This window comes from Ursus maritimus, unplaced genomic scaffold, assembly GCF_017311325.1.
Source record: "Ursus maritimus isolate PB19 unplaced genomic scaffold, ASM1731132v1 scaffold_2, whole genome shotgun sequence".
Lineage (NCBI taxonomy): Eukaryota > Metazoa > Chordata > Mammalia > Carnivora > Ursidae > Ursus > Ursus maritimus.
Window position 1 is genome coordinate 22,096,680 of NW_024424452.1, and position 24,547 is coordinate 22,121,226.

The window sequence follows — 24,547 nt, forward strand, 5'->3', positions numbered from 1 at the left end:
CAATCAGTTAAGCAGCCGATTCTTGATTTTGGTTTAGGTCATGATCTCACAATCCTGGGATGGAGCCCCATGTCGGGCTCCATGCTCAGCAGGGAGTCTGCTTGAGGACTCTCTCTCTCTCCCTCTGACCATCTCCCTGCTCCCATGCACACTCGTGGTCTCTTCCCCCCCGCAAAAAATAAATAAATAAATCTTAAAAAAAAAAAAAAGGAAGAAGAAGAAGGGAAGGTGAGGCACAAAAGCTCCATGTCATTGGCAGCGTCAAGTCTGACTCAAAGGGAAGTTGTCTTTATTGATGTTCCCCAGGAAAAGCCAAGGCCAAAGGAAAAAGTGGGAATACTGAGCTGGATCCAAGGCTGCTTGGACCCGATCGGAACCTGCACAGACCCATTCTCATGCGACCCCGTCTCTGATCAGCCAGTCTGGCCCAGCTAAACTGGGGGGCTGGTGCTGTCAGTAACAAGATCAATGATCTGTGATTGAGAAGCCACGTGAGCTACCATTTCCCTGCCGGGATGAACGACGAACCAAATCAGACCCCACAAAGCACCTGTGGGGCCACACCTTCCATATGCCAGTCTTTCAATGTTCTAGAATAACTGCATGTGACATCTGAAAATACACCAGTCTCTACAACACCTACCCATGCTGCTTTTTAAAATCCACCCACCTCTTATGGAACGCCAGAGATGTTTGGGAACTTGGGCAGCCTTTTCATCTTATCTAAATGAGACGTCTACTGTGGACACGTGACCAGGAAGAGAATGCAGGGCATGCTGGTGGCAGAACACAAGTGCCCGGGACACCTAACTGGCTACCTAAGGGAAGTCATGAGAAATAACTCCGATTTTTGTTTTTGAGATGGTGTAACGCCTGGCAGGGGGCAAAGGACACTGCCATCCCCCTTTCCTGAGCCGAAGGCCAACAGCATCCTGCAGATTTCCAGAAGGAACTCCATCCCTCCCAGCCTCCAAAAGGATTGGGCCAGTGGGCTGACTTTGCTCTGCTGGGCAGTAATCACATGGGTGACGGACTTACACTATGTATTTTCTTCTATTTCAACCCATCTCCAAAGCCCAGAGCAACTTAAAACCAGGAGAGCCACCACTTTTGTCAAAAAAGGAATTTTTTGAAAGCTTAACTGGTAAGTCCACGGCCATTCATTCAGCTGACTCCCAAGGAAACAGAAGGAATCTGGAAAATGTATTTAAAAATTGATTTAACGTTGAGCCGTGTTAAATGTTTTAATTTCCAAGCAATGCAAGGCCCACCAAAACATCAATTAGTCCCAGCAATCAGGCAGGAATATTGGCTTCTGTTGAGGGATTCATTTATTTCAGCCCTGCTAAATATCTAAGAAGGAGAAATCCAATGCAGCCTACAGCTCCGAGGGAGGCACATTAAGCCAGAGAAGAAGCCAGATCAGGCCCTGGCTAAAGTGGTGCCTTTGACAGTGCCTGCCACTCCCTGGCATCTCTTTCTGGAGGGAGGGCAGTAACTTAATAGGTAAGGTCCTCTATGCTATTGACAGAAAACACCCTTCCCTCCCCACAATTTCTCTGTCTCCAAGCTGGAAAGCAAGAGTGGCTGACAGGGGGCAGAGAATGGCTCCCTGCTGAGGACACAGGCCAGCTTAAGAACTTTCTAAGATAGTTTTTAACAATTACCCTTCCTTTCAGTGCCTTTTAAATTGCAAAGCCCTGGGGTCTCCCTGCCCCAGTGGAGGCTGTGGGTTGGGGTAGGGCTCTCACAGTCTGAAGTGCCTCTGTTTCCATTCAGCGGGGCCAGCTGCTCAGGCACTGAAGGGCCATGTGCACGTGCTGCTCACCACACGGTCTTGGGCAGGAGAACCAGTAGAGGACAGGCAAGCCAAGGACCCCAGGTGACAGGGACTCCTAGAAGGAGACAGGAGTGCACACAAGGTCTCAGCAGCCCGAGGAGGGTAGACACAGCATGCCGCCAGCTCCCTGGGTCTCCCTCTGCACCACTCGATCTCCCAGAATGCTGCTTGCTCTTCTCAGACACAGGAATAATGACTCCAAAGCAGGGGGCGTTCAGGTGGGAGGGGGGGACGGACGCTGGGGAGTAAAAATTAAATGACATTGTGTGAATCAGCTTGTAGCAGAGCTGCCTTAATCCTAAGAGTCACCTGAGGAGATTGTTAAAAATGCAAATTCCTCAGGGGGTTCAGGTCACAATCTCAGGGTCCTAGCATTGAGACCACTTTGGGCTCCCTACTCAGTGGGAGCTGCTTCTCCCTTTCCCTCTGCCCCAGCCCCCACTCGCGCTCTCTCTCACTTACACACACAATCTCTTTCTCTCTCTCAAATAAATAAATAAAATCTTAGGGAAAAAATGCAGATTCCAGGATCCTCCCCTGGAGACTGTGATTGAGCAAGCCCAGGATGAGGCCCAGGGATCTGTATTTTAAGGATTCCTCCCAGGTGATCCTGATAATGAAGCTTAGGAAACAAGAGATTAAGGGCCTCACCCCAGGAAGGGCCTGTGGAGTGAAGGGAAGGAGAAGGGCATCTAGGGTCCTGCGGGGACACCACTTTCCGACCCTACTGGTTCAAGGGAAATTTGGTCCTGCTTCTCTACAGGGGATTTGGCAATATCCATCAAAATTACAAATGCATGCACCCTCCGACCCAGCAATCCCACTTTGAAGATTTTATCTTGCAGACAGACTCAAACAGATGCAAATGATAAGAGGTTATTCCCTGAAGCCTTGTTCATAATAGTTAAAAAAAGAAAAAGAAAAAAACGGAAATATCCATCTGTAGACAGCTGGTTAAATACAGTTACAGTGTAGCCAGAAAATCAACAATTGTACGGCTCCTATGTACAGATACAGAACTGTCGCCAAGATATATTGTTAGGTGAGATATGCAAGGGGCAGAACAAAGGGTATAACAACCTTTTATAAAAGTGCAGAGATAATCTATGGATGTGTATAGACCATCTCCAGACGAATACACAAGAAGCTGCTAACATTACTTGCCTCTGGGGAAGGAAACTAGGTGACGAGGGGACAGGGGACAGAGGGAGACACCTCACTGCATTCCTTTTCAGCCCTTACACATTTTGAATCCTGTGCATTATCTCTTGTGTATGTTATATAATACACACAAAACACAATATTTAAAGATAATTTTTAAATGGGGGCGCCTGGGTGGCTCAGTTGGTTAGGTGTATAACTCTTGATTTCAGTTAGGTCGTGATCTCAGGGTCCTGGGATCGAGCCCTGCATTAGGCTCCACACTCAGTGGGGAGTCTGCTTGGGATTCTCTCTCCCTCTTCCTCTGCCCCTCTCCCCTCTCCCACTCAAATAAATAAATAAATAAATAAATAAATAAATAAATAAACAAATCTTCAAAGAAAAAATAACAATAGTAGTAAATCAAAGGTCACAGCTCCTGCTTGCAAGTGCCACCTCTGGCCACCTGTGGCTGCAGAATTTGGGAACCCCCAGTTCTCTATCCACAAGGGAAGGCTGGGGCAGACAGAGGGAGAGATTCACATCAGAAAAAGATAGAATGGAGGTTTTGAGCACCAAGTTCTTTTTGCTCACTGAGTATTTGCTCGTGCTGCTCTCTCTACCTGGGACGCTCAGCCCCATGGGGCTGAGTCCATATTCTCCCCCAGCCTGGGCTGCAATTTAGACATTACTGTCTCTGGTAAGTTTCTATGGCCACCCCCCAATCCCCCCAAGCCTAGGTCAGCTGTCTCGCCCGTGTGTTCCCTGTCACAGCACCGGTCATACTACCTCATGGTCACCAGGCTATGTATACCTTCCCTCACCCCCATGCTCGACTGAGAGCTCAGTGAGCACCAAGGACACATCTGGCTTGGTCACTGCCATCTCCCCAGAGCCCAACAGCATGCTTTGTCCAAAGATGGTGCTCACTAAAGACAGAAGGGGTCACAAAGAACTGACAGAGGGGGAAGGAAGAGAGGAATAAGAAAGGCAAGGAAAGCCACACATCCCCAACCCCCTTATTCTAGATCAGCCCTAGTTACCACCACCTCCCTCTGCCTCCTTCCTTCCCCAGTTTTCCCAGATGTGAAATCATCTTGTTCATTTACAAGACAGCCTTACCTGACTTGCTCATCTCTGTATTCCCAGCTCCTGCTTGACTCATAGTAGGTGCCCAATATATACTGGTTGAATTTATTAATTAATACTGGTCAATGAAAGGAGGTAGGATGCAATGGAACCACTGAAATGCATTCAGTCCTGAGGGATTCTGATTCAACGAGTTCTGGGTGGGGTCCATGAAACAGGCTGTTTTACAAGTTCCCCCAGGTGATTTGAAAGCACAACCAGAGTTGAGCGTCATTTACACATGCTTGGTAGGGACTTTGGATTTTTCTTTGAATGCAGAGTCTCTGAAGATTGTGAGAGACCCCACTCTGAATCTTAGGAACCTCCCCGCCCCAGGCCGGGCAGGGGGGTACTAAGGGACAGGGAAGGGGGCTAGGGTGGGGGCCCGGGCAGAGGGTTGTCCCGCTCACCAGGAGGAGAACTGGAAGAAGGGGTCCGGGTGGGACTGGCGCTCGGGGGCGTGTCCAGCCACGAGCGAGTGTTGTCGCCATCTAGTGCCCGCTGGAGGCTCTGCAGTTGCAACGTGCTGAGCTGCCGGCGCTGGGCTGGGGTCACCACCGCGGCGTTCTCGGGGCCCAAGGAGGCGATCTGCTCCGCGGACAGCTCCTGCAGCGGAGAAAGGAGACATAACAAAAGGGGGGGGGCAGCGCCCTCAGAGGGGCCCCTCCGCGGCCTTGCCAAACCTCGGTCATCCGCCCAGGGCCCGCACAACTTTGCCATACCCGTGTGTGCTCCTCTTGAGATTTTCCCTTAAAATCACATCGCTCTTTTCACTACTAGAATACATTTATTTTTTAAAAGGAAAATTTTAGGTGGAAATTTCCAAAAATGGAAGATCAGAGTAACCTGCCATCAGTAATCATTAACAATAAGCCAAGAGAAATGAACATTATTGAATTCTAGCTGGCCAATTTGTTGGCCAACAATGTCTGAACCCAAGGCCTCTTAAGAAATAATCATGAAGAGAAGGAGACTTTAAGTGTTATAGAGGTGGCATTTTAGCTCCAAACTGAGACTTCCTCCTTGAAGTAATCAGCATTAAAGGAGAGTTGAAAAGAAAGTCGTGATTTTTCTCACCGTGTGATTTAATGTTGTTTAATTCAGTGCGAGATGCTTCCCCCCACCCCCCACCCAAGGAAGTCTCAAGTCCCCCAGGGACATCTCAAGTCCCCCACCTGAGAAACACTGGCATAGAGGAGAAAACACAAGCCTAAAGGCCAAAGATCTGAATCTGCATCCCTATACTAGCTGTGTGATCTTGAGCAAATTTCACAGCCTCTCTGGGCTTTTGGACTAGATGCAGAGAACTCCTCTCCTGTGTGGATTCTGATCCTCTGGAGTGACTGCCTGCACACCTTGGTGGGGGGGGGGGGCAAGGGGGGTGATCCTGCGAGGGCTCAGTGGAGGAACGGTGTGATAATCTATTAGTGACGTCTGCCACAGCCATTGGAAGTGGGAACTTCTGCCAAGTACACTATGTCTTTGAGGACCCTGAAACAAGAGGTCTACTGAAGTTGCTTCTAGCTCAGAGGACTTGTGGCTAGTTACAGTAGGTCTGGAACGAGATGGGATGGCAGGATTCTGAATTTGTAGAGAGGTGTCTAAAGTCATGCTGCTTATTTTCTAAGGACCCCCAAGATTCTGGGAAAGGGTTATGCCCCCTCATCCACTCCTCTTTCCTTTTTTATCCTCTCCTTATTCTCTGTCTAGGGAGATGTTTCTCTGGAATTGTGTCATTCCCTTGCTTAGAACCCATTCCTGCCCCCCACTTCCAAGACACGGTTCCAGCTCCTGAAGGTGGCAATGGGGCCCTCATGCTTTGGGCCAAGCCCACCTGTCCAGCTGCTTCCCCCCAGGCACTCTTCACTGCAGGAGAATGAGCACCCCTATCTGTAGGCCTCAGGAGGCATCACCTTTCCATCCACTTCCTTCTGCCTGGAACGTTATCTCCGACCTAGCTAACCCGTCATGCAAGGTTGGCATCACCTCTTCCCTCACACACACACACACACACACACACACACACACACGCATACACACCACAGGTACTCTTCTGGCTTACGCCTTCCATCTACCATTAACACAGAGTCTGTATTCTACAAATTACCTATTTTTCCAATATGGCGAACTTGCAACCCACAGGCCAGGTTGAATCTCTAGGCCTACTGGACTGTGCTTTAAAAAAATAAATTCGAAGTGATTGCCAACATTTAATTATCAGCAGGTTTCACATGAAAATGGAGACCTCTGGAATCTTAAATAAAATAATTTTAAAAAATTAGAAGGAAGATCCAGCAATATTGGGCCCACATTGTCACACTTCCTTGACGTGCCACAGATGAGAAGCAGCTTCCTCATTTAGACAGGGCTAAGCTTACACAGTTCACCTCGGACTCTACCCGGGCCACAGGCCACAGCACTGTCTTACATTACTCCTAAAGCCCTGAAGGCGCTAGGTTATACTCCTTCACCAGTGTGACCCCAGGTGCACCTAGGAGTTTCAGAAAAAGACAAATCCCTGAACAAGGAAACAACTACAAAGTGCCCTCCAAACAAGACCAAGGGAAAGTGCTCAGCAACATGCCAGCATCCAGAGCCAAGCTGCCTATGCCCTGCAGAAAACCCCAGAGGGGAGGCTCCGTAGCCTTCAGGACTACTATTTATTTCCGGCCAAACAGCTATTTCACCTGCTCTGTGCTGGAAACTGTCCTGTGTTGTGAAGTCGTTCAAGGTCGGCTATCTGTCTTGAAATGAACCAGTGATGGGGCATCACGGGAGTTTGCCCAACCTCGTTTGTGTGTCTTCCACAGTTGTGGTGGCTAGAATTTATTTCCACGTTACCCAGCAAGCAAGAAACACCAGGGCCACTCCTCATCAGAGCAGACTGTCCCCACCAAACACTCCCCTAAGCTTGTTTGGGGACACAGAGCAAGGACCCCTCACAGACTACCCTGTTTCCCTAACCTCAGTTGATCCAACGCCACCTCCTCAATTCCTTCTATAGCAGTTTCTCACCTGTCCTGTTGAGGTTTTCTCAATACTTTTCTTTAAATCAACTAAAATATTTTTACTTCGATTTATTTAAAAAGGAAATGTTATACAGGTCCATAATCCCTCACCAGCAATTCTGAAGTCCAAAAAAAAAATCTCAAAACTGAAAGTTTTTCCCAAAGTTTAAGACAAACTTATTTGCCTGCAAAACCTGTATTGACGTAAGGCCATTTATAGTCTCTATTTATTCCAATTAGTGTGGCATCACTGACTTCTTCACAGAAATATTCATGTGTAAGGTGCTTCCCCAGACACTGCTGGGGGTGTTAAATTACATACTGGAGATTCACAGAGTGATCTTTTTAAAATCTGGAAAATTCTGAATTCTGAAATGTATCTGTCCCCAAGGGTTTTAGACAAAGAAATATGAGCCTGTCATACCATCATAAATAGAAAATCAATACCACTTGCTATGAAGAGAGGACAATCATAAAAATAAATACAAATTAAAACATAAAATTTTAAGGAAAAAATGTGTTTAAACCTAAAATTATCTTGTGACCCATTCACTGTTGGCAAAAGCTCTTCTCTGGCCCTATCAGCAGAAATCTGGTCGCAAGCCCCTAGAATCCAAGGCCTGCCATCTGTTCCCCAATGTGATTTGAAATGGGGTCAAGCTCCTATTCTCCTTGAAGAACTGAGTACCTACTTTGAATATCTCATCAGGAAGGCATTTGATTGCTGATGGCTGGAAATATGGCATCAAATCCTTGTCCAGCATTTGGAGCTCTTCCTTAGTTAATCCAGCTGGGGAGAAAAAGGAATCACGAGGGTTTAGTTCAAGCCATCGGAACTCCACTGGTTTATTAATGGTGCTGCATAATGTACAGATCTGTGTGTTCTAGGCAAGCGTCATTCCTTACAAAAAGCCTTGAAAATCACACTGGAGAATCAAGTTCCTTAATCAACTCTGATAAAAAAAAAAAAGTGGGTCACATTAGCCCTGATTGGTCTCCTACAACGAAAAGTAGGCCCAGAAGGAGCTTCACTTTATGTAATTTCAGATTGTGTATAAAACTATTTAGAAGTCAATTAAATCACATCCTAAACCACTTTAGTGTGCACAGAACCATCAAGAGAGCTTGTTGAAAGAGCAGATTTGTAGACCCCTCCTCTGCAACCTCAAGTCATGAATCTAGGTTCTACTGGAACTTTAGAGATGTTCACTACATACAGCCAAGGATTCTTTTATTGTTATTATTATTATTTTATTACTATTTTTTTTTGCTTTTGTCCCCAGATGTCAGGTTGGAAAGGGAGAGAAGGCATGTTCGAGGTGCCTCTTACCTGCAATAGTCCCGAGCTCCTGTAGGACAGAGCCGGACCACTCGGTGGGATCACCAAATACAACTTCTGCCTTCCTCTTAAACTCGGCCAAGACATGGGTGCTGCAGAGCAGGGTCCCGATTCTGGCCACCACCACCCTGGTTAAGAGGGAAGGATATAGTGTGAGCCTGGGAGACTCCAGACACGACGGGTGTGCAGAAGGTAGGTAGGCCCAGCTTCCAGAAAGGATCCAGCTGATTCCACTCCTTATTTTAACCCAGAAAAGTGGCAAAGCATCAGAAAGCAGAAAACATCTCACTGAATGAATGAACTGGTTGATCAATCATTTGCCATTTTGAACACTACTGGTTTGGTTACCTGAATTCTGAGATCCTTATGAGGGAGATTTCGGTGACATTCATAGCACACAGGGTTACACCAAGTCCTACTAAGTGGAAGCTCTTCAGATCTCGGATAGTGTAGCCTGAATCCTCCAGGAACCCTTGCAGAATGGATTTAGCCTAGAAAAATAAGGAAGAATAAAAGATGAATTATCCAGGGATGATGAGAACCCCAAGGCCTGAGGGGATAACTGAGTTATAGCTGTAACCTCCTAACCAATCCCCCACTGTACTCCCCTGGACGTAACCCCCCCCCCATCCAAACCATCCTAGCCATTGCCTCCGGGTTCATGTCCCTAAGGTGCTGCTTCTAGTGAGTACGTCCCCTCATCCGGAGAGGTGTGTTTTGGCAATGAAACTCTTGTATCCTTCACCAGCACTAAAGGAACTTTACCCTGTGTCTGTGTTTGCTAGCTTATTTTCTTCAGTCACTCATGAAATGAGTGCTCACTTAAGTTCTCCTGCATCAGGATCCAAACTTTTCCAGCATGTTTCCAGAACTTTTTTTTCCCCTCGGTGATTACAAGAAAGACAGCCTTCTTTCTCTGGAAGGAGAACATTCTTCACTTTGAACTGAACCTTGAAAGGATAAAGGGGGAGACAGCAGAGGGAGCAAGAGAAGAAGGCTCCCCTGCTGAGTAGGGAGCCTGATGCGGGACTCGATCCCAGGACCCTGGGATCATGACCTGAGCCCAAGTCAGACACTTAACCGACTGAGCCACCCAGGCGCTCTGAGTTTCCAGAACTTTCTGACAAAACCTTTTAATAGTCTGCTTTTCTGCCTTAGCTCAAATCAGTCCCTCCATCTGAAATGTGCTTCCTGCCTTCCCAACTGTTAAAATCCAACCATCTTTTTATCTGGAGGGTTCAAGTCAAATGTTACCTTCTTCCTGAAGTCTTCCCTGACGATCTCAGCCATGGTGAATTTTTCTTTCTCTAAAGCCCTACGTTAATAGGTTTGTCCCTCTCTCTTCAATTCCAGAGAGAAGTGTAACAAATGCTTTGGTATTGAAAACCACAAAGGGATCTCTTCAGTGAGCTTTGATTTAAGGGGACTGCTGTGTAGGGTCGCTGAAATTCTTGCACAGTAGCCATTCATTGTTCATGACTTTCCCTGGAGAGCTACCCCTCCCACACTCTTACTTCACATTGTTCAGGTGGAGCTGACTTCTGAGTTCCAGTGGTGATGCTATGACCCAGTCCTGACTGGTAAAGTCATCTCTTAGCCTGGCTGCCATGATTTGTTATAGACTGGGCCTGTGATCCAGTCAAAACCAACCAGGACTTTGACTGGAATAACTAGGGATATCCTAATTGAAATAGCAGAATAAGACAGCCTTCTTTCTCTGGAAGGAGAACATTCTTCACTTTGAACTGAACCTTGAAAGGATAAACACCTGGATTTGCTAGAATTCACTACATGCAAAGAGCCTGCCTCTGACTGAAGCCAACACAAAGGAAAACAGGGTCAAAAATGGTGAGAGACAGATTCCTGACCATAGTGTTGAAGACTCTGGATCCAGCCATACCTGAACTCTACACTTGAACTTTTCAGTTATGGGAGCCAATAAATTTCTTTGCGTGGTCAAACCACTTTGAGTTGGTTTTTCTGCCACTTGTAATGAAACGACCCTGATTCATTTGATCTACCTATGTTGGACCTGAGGAAGGATTCAAGTCAATCCTTTGGAGATGAGCTGTATAATAAAGTCTGGATGCTCGGTGCTCATAGGGGCAGGTGCAAAAGGTAACAAGAGGACAAGAGTTCACAAGGCAAAGATGGGAAGGAGACATCCAAGAACAAACATCTGAATGGAGGGAGGGTCACAGGGATCCAGTGAGCTTTCCCATATCCTTTTACCATCAGTTCATCCCATCACACAGTCAGAATCATTACAGTGTTAAGAGAAAGTGTTAGCAAAGATTGGGAAATGTGGCGTTGGGTTTCCACTTTTCATGTCTCTTGCCTCCCCATCCCCCAAGTCTGTTTAAATGCTACCTTTCCAGAGAAGACTGCCCGATTCCCCAACCTCAAATAGCCTCCCTCCTTGACTATTTCCATGAACACTTTGCCCATTTTCTGTTATCAATTATCACAATTTTAAAACATTTTTCACTGTGCTCACCTTTTTTGTCTTGTACCACCAAGTAGAATCCCCAGAGACACAAAACATATCCAGCTAGTTCACCATCGTAACCCTACCACTTGGCACGATGCCTGGCACACGGTTCAGTCCGATAAGGATGTTTTTAAATGAATGAATGAATATCTGAGTGAGTGATCTATAGAAGTTGTAGGCAATATGTACTCCTTTGAAATGGCATCAGATCGCTGCTTTCACAAGATGGACTGGCTTCAGGGAGATTTCCTGTTTCTGCAAATCAGACTGATCAGTGTCTTCATGAAATTGCCCTCGGTGATTACAAAACTCGAAGGTTCCCCAGGGGAGTTTCAATAGTATCACACTCAGACTTAAGTGTCTCTGAATGGGAATGTACATCCAAAATAATAATAGCTAATATTTCCTGAATGTTTGCATGGACCAGCACTTGACATACACCATCTCATCTAGCCTTCACAACTACCCTGTGAAGTATTTTTTTAAATATTTTATTTATTTACTTATCAGAGAGAGGGGGGGGCAGAAGCAGGGGGAGCAGCAGGCTCCCCACTGAGTAGGGAGCCCAATGCAGGACTCGACTCCAGGACCCTGGGATCATGATCTGAGCCCAAGGCAGACACTTAACCAACTGAGTCACCTAGGCATCCCAGCCCTGAGAAGTAATAATATTATTCTCATTCTCACGGATGAGGAAGCTGAGGCCCAGAGAGGTAAAGTAACTAAGCCATGGCTACACAGCTGGCAAATAACGGTGCTAGGATTAAAACCCAGGCATTCCAACTCCAGAGCCTGTACCCTTAGACAGTGAAGATGTTTGGGTATGAAGAGAAGAAAGAGAGAGATTTGAGGTCACTTTTGAACTTTTCCTATTAAGTCTTCACGATCAGGTTTTATTAGTTGACTCATAACAATTTGTGCTCCCCAACTATCAGGTGTGCCCATTTTAAAATGAAAGTGCAAAAATACAATTCAAATAAAATTACTTTGAAGATGCGGTATTAAATTGTCCCTGCCACTGGAACCTGGAAAATGCAAGCTCAGCCTGCAAGGTGATAAGCCAAAATATATTTACTTGAATGACTGGACCAGTGTATCTGTAATGATTCCAAGACAATTAATACTAACACTTCTAGGCAATATTAGCCCTCTGAAAAATGAATAGCTGTAAGACTTCAATCTCTCCGTTCATCCCTCTGGCTTCTCTAATAGTTTTTTCTCCCCCTTATATTGGCTTTTAAACTGAACTCTGTTAATGTAGTTCCACCAGGTCTGACTATTAATCTAGAAACATGCATTTAAGGGTTTGATTGGGAGTGAAAGTTGAAGAACTGACTGCAAATGATATATGCAAATGTTAGGTTTTCATATCCTCTTCAAACATATTGATAAATCTCACTGGCATCCATGCGAATTAAAATCGGTGCAAAGGGAAAGAGATACTCTAGTTTCTAAGTTGGATATATTTTTCTGTTTTCTCCCAGACTATAAGTAGAAGGATTTTAATATCCGTGACGTGGCACTTCTCAAACAGTCAAAATCAGTCATTATAGAATGTCGCATGGAAGGAACCTCAGATTGCTGGGTTTAGACTGTCTTGCAAATGAGGCGAGATGCCCGAGAGAGGAAGTGTGGTGGTGGTGATGATGATGATGATGATGATGATGATGATGATGGCGTCAGCGACCACAACAATGAAAACAATTGATTTTGACTGAATACTATGGGCCAGGCATTGTTCAAAATGTTTCACATGTACTGACTTACATAATCCTCATAGCCAGGATCTCCATGCTGCCCAGCTCCAGGGGTGGGGGTGGGGGTGGTGCAATTCACATTGCGTCCTGTTTGAATGGTGCCACTCAGACTTAGGGGACATGGCAATCCTGACTCCAAAAAGCTCATGCGACTAGGGGACACGCATTGGTTTTGCCTGCCCAGCACCCATCCTCCCTTTGTTTGAGAACACCATGCTTTCCCTTGGGTGGACCGCCCTGTATTTGTTTCCTCTTGTTGCCATAACAAACGACTGCAGATTCGGTGGCTTAACACAACACATATTCCCTTACAATTTTGAAAGGTCCTAAATCCTAAAATGGATCAGCCAGGTGAGTTCCTTCCGGAGGCTCTAGAGAGAATTTATTTCCTTCCTTCTTCTAGCTTCCAGAGCCTGCCTGTAGTCACATCCTCCATCTTCAGACAGCAGCCTAGTGCTTTCAAATCTCTCTCTGTGTCCTTCTGCTCCCATTGTCACACGGCCTCCTGTCTCCTTCTCATAAGGACCCTTGTGATTACACTGGGCTCATCAGGAGAATCATCCTATCTCAAGATCCTTAAATTAATCCGATCTGTAAAATCCCTTTTGCCACATAAGGGAACATCTTCAAAGATCATAGGGATTGGCGCGCAGATGTCTTTGGGGGCCTTATGCAGCCTCCCACACTCCCATTCCCCGCTGTCAGTTCATAGGGCCATGATGAGATGGACTCCACTCCCCGACGCATGCCTGGCCAACCACCATATTCTACTCCCGATCACAGTGACTGCTTGGGGTGGGCCATTGCATGATTGGAGTCAATGCTGGGACTTTTTCAAATATTAATGCAAGAGGGGCACTTTTTTATGGGGATGCTAATTAGATAATATGTAAACCCAGTGTTGAAAATGACGACTGAGGGAGGGCTGCCGAAGCATGAGGATACCACAGAGCAGCTAAAACTCCCCTTTCTAGCAATACAGTGGGTTAACGTCCCTCCCAGTGGAAACAATTAAATTCTGGAGAGAACTTCTTCTTTAACGCATGACGGATTAACTGACACAGAAACCAACCTCCCAAGCAATGAGAACACTGAACAGAATTTATGAAACAACTGTATTCAGACACTGGACAACAGAGGATACAGGACTGTAATCCTGAAAGAGGGAACATAAATAAGGAAAGCCCGAAAATTGCCCTTGCTTATTGCCCAGAAGCAGTTTCCAGGCCAGGGAGCAGGAAAGGGAACCCAAAGAAGCCTGGTCATCCAGATGAGCTGGGAACACAGAGATTCAAGGTCAGAGAGGCCAGGGCACCTGTAATCTGTTGGGGGTAAGTACTGGAGAGTAAGAAACTTCAGAGAGAGAGAACACCAAAAGAGAAACTTGGCAGAAAAGAGAGAGATCTTCCCCTGTCTGGCTGAGTACTGACCTCTCTACACAGGCCAGGAGTGAAATCTACATAAATATCAGGAAGATGCATCAGAAAGTGATAGGATGAACAATTCTCAGAGCTCATGTGGAGTTGGAAAGAGATCACATTCCCACCAGCCAGAACAGAGGAGTCTTGAAATACACAGAGCACAGTCTCCAGAATAATCATGTCTGAATAACAGATAAATTAACTACAGAATTAAGGTCACTCTGGACTCACCCTAATAATGCTCAAAAGGAAGGCTTGGGACACCTGGGTGGCTCAGTTGGTTAAGTATCTGCCTTTGGCTCAGGTCGTGATCCCAGCGTCCTGGGACTGAGACCCCCTCAGGCTCCCTGCTCAGCGGGCAGTCAGCTCCTCCCCTCCCCCAGCTTGTGCTCTCTCTCTCTCTCAAATAAATAAATAAAATCTTTAAAAATTTTTTCAATTAATTAACTAATTAATTTTAAAAAAGGAACCTCAAAATCAACCTAATTTGAAAGTAATTTAAATGTATGCCAGTAGTGATCCGAAGGGGCACCTGCACCCCGATGTTTATAACAGCAACTATGGAAAGAGCCCAGACGTCCATCAACAGATGAATGGATAAAGAAGATGTGATATATATATATATATAGCCCTACATACATATATGCATGCAATGGAATATAATGCAGCCATCCATCAAAAAATATCCATCAAAAAATGAAATCTTGCCATTTGCAAAGACATGGATGGAACTAGAGGGCATTATGCTAAGCGAAATAAGTCAGTCAAAGACAATTATCATATGATCTCCCTGATATGTGGAACCTAAGAAACAAAACAGAAGATCATAGGGGAAGGAAGGGAAAAATAAAACAAGATGAAACCAGAGAAGGAGACAAACCATAAGAGACTCTTAATCATAGGAAGCAGACCGAGGGTTGCTGGAGGCCGGGAGGCAAGGGGGAGGGATGGAGTAACTGGGCGATGGCATGTGATGTAATGAGCACTGGTTATTATATAAGACTGATGAATCACTGACCTCTACCTCTGAAGCCAATAATACATTATATGTTAATTAATCAAATTTATTTATTTATTTTTAAAGACTTTATTTATTTATTTGTCAGAAAGAGAGAGTGAGAGAGCACAAGCAGAGGGAGGGGAAGGCAGAAGGAGAAGCAGGCTCCCCGCTAAGCAGGCGCCTGATGCAGGACTCGATCCTAGGACCCTGGGATCATGACCTGAGCTGAAGGCAGACACTTAACCAACTGAGCCACCCAGGCGTCCCTAATTAATTGAATTTAAATTTAAAAATTGTTTAAAAAATAAATAAATGCCAGAACAAAGCCCAATAACCTTGGAAGGAGTACAACTAAATCAAACACTCAAAAATGCAGAATTCACAATGCCTGTTAGCTACTCAAAATCACCAGCCTTGCATATAAAATAAAAATACATAACCCATAACTAAGAGAAAAATTAGTCCATAGAAACAGACTCAGAAATAACTGATGACAGAATTAGCAGCCAAGATTTTAAAGCAGTTATTATAAATACTGTATGTTCAAGGACATAAAGGACAATATACACAAAATTAAGACAAAATGGAATACTTAAAAGATCAAGTAACATCTACCCACCTGTCCTGGGGTCCATTCTGTCTGCTGGCTTAGGGAAGCCACGGTGTCAATGGAGCTGAGATCCAGCTGTTCCAGCTCACTTTCATTAAGAGTCAGAGCAATGCGCCCCAGAGAGGCGATATGATATTCTTTCCAGTAAGAAGGCAGGTCCCAGACCTTCAAGTGAAAAAAAATCCAGATCAGACTGACCATTACTAAGAGTATTTTAAACAAACATAGGGTAAATCTCTTTAATATGTAAAGTTCTTTTATAAATCAATAAGAAAAAGACAACTGCATTTGTTCTAATATATATATATATACGTATAGATACACATATATACACATATACATATACATACACACATATATATGTGCATGCGTGTGTGTATATATAGGCATATATATATACACACACACACAACATGAACAGAACAACTTTATATCATGGGAATTTATTGGTCTGATTTCTCGGCCCTCATCTTGATTTGGCCACATAGAGAGAGGGTCCCTGGCCAGTGGACTAAGGTTTTGTCTAAGATGACAAGGACAACTCAGGGGATGTGGCGGAGGGTGCTACAATCTTCCTTATTGTAGTTTGAGGTTTTGATTTTTTCTGGCTAAAGAGGCCATTTATCTTTGTAAATACAAAACATTTTTGCTTCCTCCAGTTTTCTATTAGTGGTGAAAGAACAGAAACAAAGTTTTACTGATTAAAAAAAAAAAGACATAAACAAGAAATTCACAAAAGGGGGCGCCTGGGTGGCTCAGTCGTTAAGCATCTGCCTTCGGCTCAGGGCATCATCCCAGGGTGCTGGGATCGAGCCCCGCATAGGGCTCCCTGCTCCACTGGGAGCCTGCTTCTTCCTCTCCCACTCCCCCTGCTTGTGTTCCCTCTCTCTCTAGCTGTCTCTCTCTGTGTCAGATAAATAAATAAAAATCTTTAAAAAAAAATTCACAAAAGAAGAAACAGACATGGAAAAGAGTTCAGTCTTGGTCATAATTTTTTAAATTGTACATTAACAACAATCAAAGAATACCATGTTAGCCAATCCTATTGACAAGCAATAAAAAGAACGATCATTTGTGGTATTGAAAAGATATGGGGTAAAGGATACCCTCATTTATTTATGTTGAGAATATAAATTGGTTCATACTTTTTGGAAGAGAATTTGGTTATATGTAATAGCTTTTAAGATGTTTATATGCTTTGACCCCAAAATTCCACCTCTGGGAATTTAGCCTAAGTAAAAAATGAGACAAATGCCCCCCAAAATATGTACAAATATGTACCTTGAGGCATTAAAAAAATATAAGCAACCTAAAAGTCTACCAATTTGCTAAATAAATAAGGACCAGAAAAAAAGGACCAACCACAAAATGAAATATTATATAACTATTTAAAATGTTGATATAAATCTATAATTCTGATATGGAAAAATATGCATTTATACTGTTGGGTGTCGACAGCAAGTTATTGAAGAGTGGGTGAGCATGATACTATTTTTTTCCAAATATATGTGTGAGTATACATGAAATAATATGCATGAAATATAAAAATACATTTTATACACATACACAGAAGTCTGGAGAGCTTCAGGTGAATATACCAAAACCAGTGCTTTACAATGCTTAACAGTGCTTATCTCTGGGTAGATTATGACAGATTTTCTTGTTTATTATTTTCCAACTTTTCCACAATAAACTTGGGTCATTTATATAAAAAAGAGTTATAAATGTAATTTTAAGGAACTTCATGTCCTAAGCCCACAAGGATAACCAGATATTCTACAACTATCCAAACGGCTGAAATAAGCCACTCAAAGGGAACTTTATAAAGATGGGAAAAGACTCGTAGTCCCCTTTTTACTCCTTCCTGCTATGTTTTCAGACAAATTTGCAATGGATTCTGAGAAACCCTGCTGTAGGCAGCAACTGAGGTTCTCCAAGTGGAGAGAGAAAAGGCACAATTCCTGGAAACCGTCTCAGTCAGAGGAACCAGAGAACATCCACAGAACTTTTTACTGAGTGTCCATGAGATGCCAAGACACATCTCCGTTCTCTGCCACAGCCCTGAGAGGGAGGCACTAGAAATTTCTCAGATGTGGAGAGCATACCTATGGCATGGAGTTGATACAGAGAAATTGCAATGGGACAACACACGTGAGAACTCCCTGAGCTGGGCTCTACGTGCAGCAGTGCTGGGACCGTCGTGCTGGGCTTTCTTCTCTGTTGAATGCTCCCTCCCTGAGGTGGGCTTTACCTGTACTGCCTTCTCCTTTAGGGTCATCAGCTGAGGTGGGCTGAAACCCCTGACGGCCCCCAGAAGCTCCACATGCCTGGTAAACGTGTGTTCCTCCATGCAGAGCAGGTCCTCAGGGGCCCAGCAGGCATTGGCTTCTGCCAACTTGAAGATGTCACCAGAAGAAGGAGCCATGACTCCATGGCAACCTCAAGAATGGGGAGGAACAGAGGAAAGAGAGCTTCAGGGAATGTTAGTTTTTACTGGAATGAGTAACCTCCTTGTCCAGATGGATTTATTCATGAGAGGCAGCGTGGCATAGACATTGAGAGCAGAGACGCGGGGAGCAGCTTGAATCCCACTTCTGCCACTTCTTGCTAATTACCTGGTAACAAAATCATGGAAATGCCAATTTTTTGCACGGCCACATGCACACAGTAGGAACTCTGCAACATTATATTGGGGTTCCAAATTGCCTGGAGGGGAGGGGGAGCTGGTGGTGAACAGTTCTGGCTTCAGATTGAAATCCAAAGCTATTTAGCCCTTCTCTGACTCAGTTCCCTCATCAATAAAATGAGGATAAAATTATCTCATCAAATTTTTGGAAGGATTAAATGTATTATTATATAAGAAACACTTAGAACAATGTCAGGTATACAGTAAGCACTCAATACTAGCAAGCTATTTTTATTAGTTATGTTACCAGCAGCTGCCACCTCATGCATTTGTCTGCAACCCAGAGGTAAGGCTTCCAGAATTACGAGGAAGGAGCACTTCTATCTAACTGTGGTAAGGGTGGGATGCCTGGGTGGCTCAGTCGGTTAAGTGTCTGTCTGCCTTTGGCTTGGGAGTCAGGCTCCCTGCTCAGTGGGGAGTCTGCCTCTCCCTCTGCCTCTCCACCCCACTTGTGTGCACTCCCCCCATATCTCTCAAACAAAATCTTTAAGAGTGGGAAGGGAGAATGATGTGCCATTGTGGAGGCTATGGCCTTCCCACTTTCTGGGAAAGAGGAGAAATGGGCATTTTCCTTCCCAACAAGAGAAGCCCATCCATTTCAGTCTTTGACTAAGTTGAACTTCACCTGGCCAAACCAGTTAACATCATCAACACATAAATGAGGCTCCTTGTCTGAAGAGCAATCCTGGCTTTCCTGTCAAGGCAGCTGTCCACCCCTGAGGACACAGACTCACCACCTGAGCCCGGGCATCCCCAAGCCCTGTGGCCACTCCCTTCTCACAGCCTCTCGGTGGCAACTCACTGGACTGCAGTCAAGAGGTGAAAGCAGACTAGATCGAAGTCGCCGCGTGTGGTCCTCAAGCATCTATACCACAAAAGACACATCCTTCTTAGACTCCCCCACTTTCCAGTGAAAACAGCATCCAGTGACAGTAGAGAATTAGAGAGGAACAAAGTAGTTATACCATGCAGCAGGGACTTGGTCTTATCCCTGCTGTGGTCCCTGCCTGGCACATGGTAGGAGTTTAGCAAGTATTTGTTGAATGAGTCAACACAGCCACACAAATTAACTAAAACAAAACCAACTAGTAATTCTGCTGATCCATTCATTACTATAAGCATAGCAGTAACAAAACCCAGAACCACTAAAGAAAACTCGGACGATGCAGCTGTAACAGAGTGTCCTCCCCAGAGTGTGGCGAGTCTTACTGTTGCATACCCGCACGCACAGACCAGGAGGGCTGCCGTGTGCCAGTGGCGATCGCCACCAGCTCTGGGTACAAATCCAAGAGCCATTGCTCACTCCGCAACTTTGGCCAAGTCTCTTAATCTCTCTCCAAACCTCAGCTTTTCTTGTCAAGAAAATGGGAGCAAGCACAGGACAGAGACACGTGGAGAGAGGACCACCCCAGATAAACATAAATCGGATTGTGACACTTCCTTGCTTGGTGCCTCCATGAGACCCCCAACCCAAAGACAAAGACAAAGTCCTTAGGGCTTCCTTTATAAGGCCCTACATGGCCTTGTCTCCTGTGCACTCCAGCCACACTGGCCCCTCAGGTCCCATCCCTTTCCGTTCCTGTTACACTGCCATTTGCCTGGAAGACTCCAACACCGCATGTCCATGAAGTCCGTGCCCACACTCCCTGGGGCTTTCCTGAAACGTCCCCTTCTCAGTGCAACCTACCTCCACGGTTCTCTTTGCAAATTCTAATCCCCCACCCCCCACTCCCAGACCCCTTCCTTAACTTGCTTTGTTTTCCTTCTTGGCACTTACCATCACACAAAATACTACGTCTTTTACTTACTGTGTGTGTGATTTATTGTCAGGCACTGGCCCCCACGCGCCAGCCCCTTGAAAGTAAGCCCTAAGAGGATAGGGATTTTTGTCTGTTTTGTCCACATAGTCGGTGCTCAATAATTATTTTTTGCAGGAATGAAAGCAAGCACTGACTGCCAGCTATTATTATAATAATTATTATTGGGTCTGATTAACCTTGTCCCCTCCTGCTTGGCACAAGTCTGTGCTCGGTGGGTGCACAAAAATCATAAAAATAGCTAACACTTACGGAGCATTTCCTACATTGTCTGGCACTGTTGTGAACAGCCTTACAGGTTTCTATCCACTAACCCTCCTAACAGCCTAAGGAGATAGGGACTTTCATTCTCGCATCTTACAGAGGATGAACACTGAAGCACAGAGAGGTTAAAGGGCTTACCCGAAGTCCCACAGCCAGTAAGCAATAGACCCAGGGTTCACACCGGGCCAGCCTGGCCCCAGCTCTGCAATATATAGCCACTCAGCCATTTACACCCTTAAGTCAATCCTTTTGAAATGTTTGTTGCACATGTTCACCATTTAACTGACTGGCCTGGGTAAAGAGCACAAGACGTGATTCCAAATCACTTTACTACAGGGGTCATTCTTTGGCCTGTGACTTTTTGCCATTCTGCTGCTTTGCAGACATTGCATCCAACCCCCTGACCAAAGGAAGCCTCTGGATGCCAGGGACTCAGGCCAAACACCACTGCCATGGCTGTGGCTCAGACACCCTGGAAACACTCACCGGGGCTGGAGGCAGAGCTGGGGCTCTTCTCACTCATGTTCTGGACAGATTCAAAGACAGCCCACAGGAATTCTTGGGGGGGGAAGGTCCCGGCTAGCCTGGCAGCTGTCTGCTGAAGGATATCAGGAAACTGTGTGCAGGAAAGAAGAGGAAGGAGGAGGAACAAATAATAGTTAAAGCACACTGAACACAGATTTAAACTGTGATACCACTTAACTCCCTCAGGGGCTGTGTTTCTTTTATAGAAGCTTCTTATATAAATTTATCACCCAGCTCAACTAATTTGGTCTCTACAAAGAATCATACAAAATAATACTTAACCCCATTAGCAATCCAATAAACGTTCAATAGCACAAGCCTATGCTGTTTTTCACCCATTCGATTGCCAAAAATAAAGTGATAATACCTAAAAAAAAAGATGAAGTGATAACACTTAATGCTGAGCAAAATGCAGTAAAGAGGCACACTTATTCTTCTGTGGAGCTGTTAAGCGGTACAGAATTACCGGAGCAACCTGATAAGATCTATAAAAAATGTAGGTGAGCCTACCCAGTTTGGGTCTGGTATTATTCTTAAATTTTTCCTAAACTTTACATTTATCAGAACAAGGAGAAAGAGAGGGGGCGCCTGGGTGGCTCGGTGGGTTGAGCATCCACAACTCTCGATTTCGATTCAGGTTGTGATCTTGTGGTTGTGGAATCAGGCTCTGTGCTCAGCAGGGAGTCTGCTTGTGATTCTCTCTCTCTCTCTCCTGCTCCCTCTGCCCCTAGCCCCCTCATGTTCTTTCTCTCTCTCTCAAATAATTAAATAAATCTTTTTTAAAAGGAAAAAAGGATTCTCTCTAATTCTGAGTGGAGACTAGCAACAAGGGAGCTTCCAATGCCATTTCCCATCAAGAAACAGTGCGATTTGTCAAGACCCAGGATATTATTGGTAGGCCCAACCACGAGTCCAGGGCATTTATCAAACTCGCTCACACAGCTATGCATCACTGGGTCCCACTCCGTCCAAAGAGAAAGCGCCTCAGGTTATAATAGGTCCTCTTTCTATTCTAACCTTCAGAATTAAAGTCCCACTCTAACCCAGTAGTTCTCCATCCTGGCTGTAGGTGACAAGCACCTGGGAAATCGCCAGACACCCAGGCCCCACCCCGGAGATTCTAAGGCCATTGGCCTGGGGTGGGGCTATGCAGGTGTCCTTTTAGAATCTCTCCAGTGATGGTCACATGCCACTGAGGTCACACGCAACTCACAAGAGACACACTTAACTTCTAAAAAGCAAAATGCACAGCAGAGTGAACGGTACTTTCCATTCTGTATTTTTTAAGGGAAGAACATATATAAGCAGGAGGAGGATTTTTCTGAAATGGTGCCCAAGAATCTGGGAAGAGTGATTGCCTCTGGGGAGATAGGGTAGGGACCTAGAAGTGGGGGGTGGGGGGGAACAGGCTGTCATCCTATAGCTTCTGGTATAGTTGAAATTTCTTAACCAGGAGCATGTATTACTTGTCTTATTAAATATTTCAGTCATCGAAAAAAAAAAAAGGAGAGAGAATAATACAACACAACACCCATGTACCCACAACCTAACTTAGGAAATAAAACATCACAAATATAATTGATAGGTCCTTCCCTCCCTCTTTGGTCTCCTTCCTTCCCCAGAAGTAACCAGCACCCTGAATTCGCCATTAACCATTCTCACGCACTTCTAAGCTTGACTTACATCTGCACCGTTTCTGCATGTGCTTAAAATTAATGTAACTATTTTCATGGTGAAAAAAAAAAACCCACCGCCATTAAAGCATTTTTGTAGTGAAAAAAAACCATTAAAGTATTTTCACAGTGAAAAAAATTTAACTAGTATTTATTTATTTAGGATCCTCCTGTACATATTCTTTCGCAACTCACCTTTTTTAACCCTGCACTGTGTTTCTGAGATTTAACCGTACTGAGATAAAACTTTTTCCATTTAAAAACTGATCTTTGGAAGATTAGATAAGTATATCATATATATGCACCTGCTACTTATGACTATACGGACACCCCAGGAGATGATTTTACCATGACTGGACACCGGAATGCGTGCTGTGTATGAACCTGGGTGACAGGCTGTGTGTTCAGGTTCTTCTGAGCACGTATGACAACGTATGTCTTGCACGCGCACGTACAGGGATGAGTGTGTGGACGTGCCTTGCAGTCCACCTGAGTCGTGCCCAGCAAACATTTACTCCCTCCCCAACCCTCCACTTCTTTTTTTTTTTTTAAGATTTTATTTATTTATTTGACAGAGAGAGAGAGACAGCCAGCAAAAGAGGGAACACAAGCGGGGGGAGTGGGAGAGGAAGAAGCAGGCTCATAACAGAGGAGCCTGATGTGGGGCTCGATCCCATAACGCCGGGATCACGCCCTGAGCCGAAGGCAGACACTTAACCGCTGTGCCACCCAGGCGCCCCGCCCCCACCCTCCACTTCTGCATGAAGGAGACGACTTCCTGCCCCACTGAGGTTGAGCTTGGTCATTGACTTGCTTTGGCCAATGGAGAATGACAGTGTGCCGTTTCCCAGCGTGGGCCTTAAAGAAAATTGCACTTTGGTGCTCTGTCTTCTGGAGTTTCAGACCTTCATGGTGAGAAGAAGGTAGCCGGAGCCTCAGAAGCAGACCCTGGAAGCAGAGCGGTCCTGGTGACCCACAGACCAATCCGCAAGAAATTAATGCTTATTGTTGCATGCCAATGAGATCATGTCGCTTTATTATACAGCAAAAAGATGACAAATTTGTGCTTGTTTGGCACAGCTCTTGGGCCTATGCCATCTAACTTTTGGAGAGTTGCTCCAAGCAAAGTGTGTGCCCAACAGCAATGCTCCATAAGGATATGGTTTTGGATTAAATGTGTTTGCACATGTGATGCACACGCTGGACAGATGTGTGCATGTGTATATGGCAGTGCTGGGTGTTAGCCCTCAAACAGGCATGCATGTGGGAAGTACACAGATAGCAGGGCGGTAACTGACCTACACCTCCCAGTCTGGGCACGTCTGCCCAAAGGGCCATGTGAAATGCCCAGAGTTGGTTTCACTGCTGCCTCACTCTCTTTTCCCAAAACTTGGGCATCCTGGAGCAGAGCTGGAAACATCTGAGCCCTTTGAGGCAGGGAGGAAGGTTCCAGAAAGCAAACAGGCAGTAAACCCAACGGGATATATAACTGACCACACTTTCTCTTCCCTTCAAACCCCTTCAGCCTTCCAAAGATGGAACACAGAGGTACCTTTGTGGCAACAGAGCTTAATTCGTTTCCTGAAAAAAGTACTAGAAAGGGTCCCAAGTCCTTCATAGTTTCAGCCGTCCAGTTCTGGGGGAGTCTAGAAAGAGACGATAAGCAGTCAACTGAAACACTATGCTGTTGTCCCTGTGTTCCAGCATCCTTTCCTTGCAGGAACAGACCAACTTCATGCCTGGACAAGTCCCATTTCCCCGACCAAGAGAACAAGCACGTGATGCAAGCTATCACATACAGGACACCAAGTTGCCCTTGGGAATTTTGTTGGAACTACTAGAGAAGCC

At 45.2% G+C, this 24,547-nt stretch overlaps 1 protein-coding gene across 5 annotated transcripts in view; it reads right to left on the minus strand.

Annotated features, from left to right (window-relative positions):
* Nucleotides 1–261: 261 nt before the first annotated feature.
* Nucleotides 262–24,547, minus strand: part of OTOA (otoancorin) — a 66,020-nt gene continuing 41,734 nt past the window's right edge. For 3 of the 5 annotated variants that reach the window (XM_040635223.1, XM_040635225.1, XM_040635226.1), the window contains 9 exons: nt 24,252–24,345; nt 20,988–21,117; nt 17,986–18,173; nt 15,744–15,899; nt 8,804–8,946; nt 8,447–8,583; nt 7,809–7,906; nt 4,519–4,714; nt 262–2,078 (listed from right to left, as the gene is read on the minus strand). In XM_040635223.1, coding sequence (XP_040491157.1) covers nt 1,825–2,078; nt 4,519–4,714; nt 7,809–7,906; nt 8,447–8,583; nt 8,804–8,946; nt 15,744–15,899; nt 17,986–18,173; nt 20,988–21,117; nt 24,252–24,345 — 1,396 coding nt within the window. In that variant the 3' untranslated portion in view covers nt 262–1,824. The remainder of the gene's footprint in view (nt 2,079–4,518; nt 4,715–7,808; nt 7,907–8,446; nt 8,584–8,803; nt 8,947–15,743; nt 15,900–17,985; nt 18,174–20,987; nt 21,118–24,251; nt 24,346–24,547) is intronic. The other 2 variants (XM_040635224.1, XM_040635227.1) reach the window with 2 other exon arrangements.